At 38.3% G+C, this 6055-nt stretch overlaps 1 protein-coding gene across 2 annotated transcripts in view; it reads left to right on the top strand.

Annotated features, from left to right (window-relative positions):
* ZNF658 (zinc finger protein 658) overlaps positions 1–4703 on the top strand; it is a 28987-nt gene extending 24284 nt beyond the window's left edge. For both annotated transcript variants that reach the window (XM_006168972.3, XM_027768479.1), the window contains one exon: positions 1733–4703. In XM_006168972.3, the coding sequence (XP_006169034.1) occupies positions 1733–4473 (2741 nt within the window). In that variant the 3' untranslated portion in view covers positions 4474–4703. The remainder of the gene's footprint in view (positions 1–1732) is intronic.
* The last annotated feature ends 1352 nt before the right edge of the window (positions 4704–6055 follow it).

Raw genomic sequence — 6055 nt, 5'->3', positions numbered from 1 at the left:
TTTCACTTTGTCTGCACTTAGCTTATGATTCATAATTGTCTAGAAAGTGTGAGGTGTAGGTATCAAGTTTAGTTTTTTTGAAAAGGACAGCCCAGTTATTCTAGTGCTACTTGTTGAAAAGACTGCCATTTCTCCATTGAATAGCATTTTAACTTTAGAAAAGAGGTGATTGTGGGATTGTGGTTAAGGTGCTGGACACTCCCACATGACTGATGACCACGGTTCAAGTCATGGATCTGGTGACTTGCCTTTTCACTTTCGCTCTCTCTCTCTGTGTATCTGTCAAATTAAAAATAAATGAATGAATACTTGTGCTCAATTGGAGAGAGACAGAGATGGGGGAGCAGTGAAAATTCACACACACACACACACACACCTCTTCTCCCCCACCCTATCCCCCCGAGGGAGATGGCCATGCTTCAATCCCTTCTCCTCTTAGTATTTTGGGCATGCATGCACGCATGCCTGGCATGATTTTCAAGCCACCTGGTCTGGTTCTCAAACCACAGAGTCAGCTATGTGGGATCCAGTGCCTTAACCTCCACACCACCTGCTTGCTCTCTTCTGTATGAATTTTAAAACAAGCTTCTTGATATTTACAAAAATAAACATGGTGACATTTCAACCAGGACTGCATTGCATCTGTAGATCAAATGAAAGAGAATTGACACCTTGACAGTATGGATTTTTTTTTTTTTTTTGATAGAGATTTTTGCTATAGGACATGTTCACTCACCAGAAAGACAGAGAGAGACAAAAAGTGAGAAGTCATCCCTCGGGGAGTGGGGGGGATGGCTACACTACAGTCCCTTCTCCATTCTTCTCTTGGGATTTTGGGCATGCATACACAGAATGCCCTATGTGAGTTTCAAACTGCCAGGTCTGGTACTTGAACTACGACTGACCATGTGGGAGTCTAGCAACACAACCACTATGCCATCTGCTGGTCCCTATTTCTTTCATTTTTTTATAGTTTTCAGCATAGAAAATACCTTTTTGTTTGTTTGTGGTTTTTTTTTTTTTTTTTTTTTTGCATTATGGTAAAGGATAGGAGTTTTCGTTTTTAAATTTTCTTTTGGTGTGGTGGTTAAGGGTGCTGGACCTCCCATATGACTGACCATTGTTTGAGTCCCAGACCTGGTGGCTTTCTTTCTCATTCTCCCCCTTGCTCTGTCCCTCTCTGGTCAAATTTAAATAAATGGATAAATAAATAAAGTTAAAATTTAAAAAAAAGCCTTTTACTAGAGTACATATGTGCTCACTGAAAAAAGAGCAAGAAGAGAGAGCATCTTCCCATGGATATGGTCACATTTCAGTCCCTTTGCCTCTGTTCCTCACTCCTTTTAGGATTTTGGGCTTGCACTCAATCTGTTTCTCTAGATCCAGGACTGAAAGCACATTTTCAACTATGTGGTAGGATCTAGTTTCCTTAACTATTAGGCCATGGAACTAGTCCAGTCCAGGGATTTTCCATTATAAGGAGGAGAACCTGGGAGGAAAAAATATACTTCATCTTGGGTGGTGGAAATAATACCTGTTTTTTTTTTGTTTGTTTGTTTTTGTTTTTTAAATCAACATTGATGAGAATCAAAGAATATCTATCTTCATGAATTATTTAATTTTTGGAAACATAACCAGGAACAGTATAAAATAGATTAAAAAAAATTGCTATTATTTCCTCTATATGAAAAGTGTAAGATTGATAAGATGATTTTAATATTTGTTATTTTAGGATATCTCACAGTGGATGTCCATATCAAGGGGAAACAAGAAAAACGAGAGAAGCCTCTTTGGCAAGTAATACTTATCAACAACAAAACACTGAATAAAGGAGGACAGAAAGTTTTAGAAAAACCATTTAATCTGGACATAGCTCCAGATTTTTTGGGAAAAATACCCTGTAAATATGATTCATATATGAAGAATTTACCAATTGTTTCTGAATTATTTACTAGTAAAGAGAACTCTTCAAGGAAGAGAGCTAATTACGTGAATATATGTGAAAAATTCCAACTTGATAAGAATGAAGAAACTCACACTGGAGAGAAATCTTATGAATACAACAAAAATATAAAAACCCTAAGTTGTAAGAAAAATCATCATCAGAAATTTCAGACTTCAGAACAATCTTTTGAATGTAATGAAATTGGGAAAGTTTTTCATGATAAGACCGTCTGTTTTACACCTGAGGTTTCTCCAGTGGGAGAGAAGTCCTATAAGGATGATGGATTTAGTGAAGTTCATATGGCTATGACACACTGTGATGGTAATGAAAGTGGGATTGGTTTCAGTAAGAAGTCACCCCTCACTCAATCTCAGAGTACTCTTACAGGACAGGGTGCTTTGGAAAGCAATAAATATGAAGAAAGTTTGAGCCAGAGCTCAGCCCATCTAGTACATCAGAAAATACAAACTGGAAATAAATCCTGTGATTATAATAGAGCTACAGATGCCTTCTACCAGAAACTGGATCTTATGTTACATCAGAGAACTCCCATGGAGGAGAAACTCTTCCAATCTGGTGAATCTGGGAAATGCAGAAAATCCTTTTACCAGAAAGCACACTTCATTCAGCATCAGATGACACACTCAGGGGAGAAACCTAACGAATGTAGAGAATGTGGGAAATCTTTTTGTTTACATTCCCACTCTGTTCATCCTGGAACTCCTATAGGAGTTGAACTCTATAAATGTAATGAATGTGAGAAAACTTTCTGTCAGAAGTCAAACCTCAATGAATGTGTGAGAATTCACAGAAATGAGAAACCTTATAACAACGCCTGTGAAGAATCTTACAAGTCACCCCTTGTAGGGCACCAGAGAACAGACACAGAGATAGAACTTCATCAGTGTAGTGAATATGAGAAAGCATTCTCCAAGGTGACACATGTCAAAGAACATCAGAGAATTCACAAAGGAGAGAAGCCCTATGAATGTACTGAATGTGGGAAAACTTTCTCCAAAACATCACATCTCAGAGCACATCAGAGAATCCACACAGGAGAGAAACCCTATGAATGCATTGAATGTGGAAAAATGTTCTCTCACAAAACCCACCTTGGTGCACATCAGAGAATTCATACAGGGGAGAAACCCTATGAATGTAATGAATGTGGGAAAGCCTTTGCTGATAATTCGACCCTCCGAGCACATCAGAGAATTCACACAGGAGAGAAACCCTATGAGTGTAATGAATGTGGGAGATCTTTTGCTCATATTTCTGTTCTCAAAGCACATCAGAGAATTCACACAGGGGAGAAACCCTATGAATGTAGTGAATGTGGGAGATGTTTTACGTATAATTCAGCTCTCAGAGCACATCAGAGAATTCACACGGGTGAGAAACCGTATGAATGTAATGACTGCAAGAAAACTTTTGCCCATAATTCAGCCCTCAGAGTACATCAGAGAATTCATACAGGGGAGAAATTGTATGAATGTAATGAATGTGAGAAAACTTTTGCCCATAATTCAGCCCTCAGAGCACATCAGAAAATCCATACAGGGGAGAAACTTTATGAATGTAATGAATGTGGGAAAAATTTTTCCCAGAAGACACACCTCAGTACACATCAGAGAATTCACACGGGGGAAAAACCCTATGAATGTAGTGAATGTGGGAAAACTTTCTCCCAGAAATCATACCTCAGTGGACATGAGAGAATTCACACGGGGGAAAAACCCTATCATTGTAACATATGTGGGAAAAGTTTTGTCTACAAGGCAGCCCTCATAGTGCATCAAAGAATTCACACAGGGGAGAAACCTTATGAGTGTAATGAATGTGGGAAGACTTTCTCCCAAAGAACACACCTCTGTGCACATCAGCGAATTCATACAGGGGAAAAACCCTATGAATGTAATCAATGTGGGAAAGCTTTTGCTGATAATTCAGCTCTCAGGGCACATCACAGAATTCATACAGGTGAGAAGCCCTATGAATGCAATGAATGTGGGAAAACTTTCTCCAAGACATCACATCTCAGAGCACATCTGCGAACTCGCACAGGGGAGAAACCTTATGAGTGTAATGAATGTGGGAAAACTTTCTCTGAAAAGTCATATGTTAGTGCACATAAGAGAGTTCACACAGGGGAGAAACCCTATGAGTGTAATATATGTGGGAAACCTTTTGCCCATAATTCAACCCTCAGAGTACATCAGAGAATTCACACAGGTGTGAAATCCTATGAATGTAATGAATGTGGGAAAACTTTCTCCCAGAAGTCACATCTCAGTGCACACCAGAGAATTCACACAGGGGAGAAACCCTATGAGTGTAATGAATGTGGAAAAGCTTTTGCCCAAAATTCAACTCTCAGAGTACACCAGAGAATTCACTCAGGGGAAAAACCCTATGAATGTGAACAATGTGGGAAAACATTTGTACGTAAGGCTGCTCTTAGAGTACATCACACCAGAATGCACACCAAAGAGAAAACCCTAACACGTAATGAATTTGGGAAGTCCTGAAGAGGCTTATATCTTATTAGATACACAGTTGAGAAACTCCTATGACATAGACTGGCAGATAGTTTCCCTCAACCATATCATTTCCCACTAGGCGCATAGCTCATCAACATTTCCCAACCTGTCATTTACCCATTGGGGACTGATCATGGCTTATGATGCTAATGATATATAATACATTTTTTTTTCTTTTTTTGGAGAGGTTTTTTTCGCTATAGGGCACGTGCGTTCGCCAAACAGAAACATAGAGACAGAAAGCAAGAAATCACCCCCCAGGGGGGATGGTCATGCCACAATCCCTTCTCCATTCTCCTCTTGGGATCTTGGGCACGCATGCACACGTGCCCAGTGGGAGTTTTAAGCCACCAGGTCCAGGATGCGAACCACAGTCGACTACGTGGGAGTCCAGCGACATAGCCATTACACTAACTGTTGGTTCCCTATAATACATTTTTTTAAAAATCACCTTCCATTTTTCCAGGTCCATAGTAAGGTAGAAGGGAGATGATTTCCATAGCCAAGTGGGGTCCTGTGTATTGAAAATGGTAGAACACAAAGCCAAAGAAGCTAGTGTCTTTATAACTGTGGATCAGAATTCTCCACTTCTAAATCTTTACTGCCTTTTTTTTTTCTTTTCTTTTCTTTCTTAAAGCAAGAATTAGGTTTGTATTGCAATGAGTGTTTACAGGCTTGGCCTGATAACCTAATGCACATTGTTTAGCCAACTCTGTTAGAGTGGGCTGAAATCCTGTTAATATAATAAATGTCATAAAAACCTTTAATTAAATTTATCATTGTATGTCACAGACTTCACATGGGGAATTAAACTTCAGCATCTTGAATGATTAGAAGCCTTCATTAAAAATTAACCTCAGGGGAAAAAACACAACAGCCTTTACCACATGAATTGCATTAAGTATCAAATAATGAAACTAAAATGTTATATTTTGAAAATGTGACATTTTTCAACAAATACTGAAAGAATGTTTTAGATTTTCCCTCCAAAGGAATGTGTCAGTTTCACAACTGAGTGTAAAATCTTTATATATAACTGATACACCAAAATGTGTTTTTATGTAATAAGAGTTTTGTAGAAAATGTATAAGAAAATACCTAAAAAAACTCACTGTAGAATGTAGTTTTTAAAATGGAGGAATAACTTGAATCCTGTGGATAATACCAATAAATGTTTGTGAATAGTCTCTGAACTATGTGGAATATCTGAGTCTATATGTAAAAAGGTGATTCATGTTTACTGATGAGATCTAGTAGGAGTCAGTAGCCAAACCTACTTTGGACATACCCACTTTGCTTCTCAGCCTCTTTTGGCTTCCCTCAATATGATGCTGTTAGATTTTGGTGTACTTGCTATGTCTGAATATTAGACTGCCTTGGGTTTTTTATTTGTTTTAGGACCTTGGAGAGCTGTGTAATGTTCCAAATATTCTTGTGGGTATCTCTGTGTGTGTATATATATGTATGTATATGTGTTGATCCTTATATCTTTATTTTTTGCCTTTGTTTTATTCTGCTCTAGTTTAGCTTGTCCTGAGTGATTATAAAACAAGACATTCCTTGGCCACCG

Source organism: Tupaia chinensis, unplaced genomic scaffold (assembly GCF_000334495.1).
Source record: "Tupaia chinensis unplaced genomic scaffold, TupChi_1.0 Scaffold146604_1, whole genome shotgun sequence".
NCBI classification, from domain to species: Eukaryota; Metazoa; Chordata; class Mammalia; order Scandentia; family Tupaiidae; genus Tupaia; species Tupaia belangeri.
The sequence above is the reverse complement of the archived record's forward strand: the minus strand, read 5'-3'. Positions and strand labels throughout refer to the sequence as shown.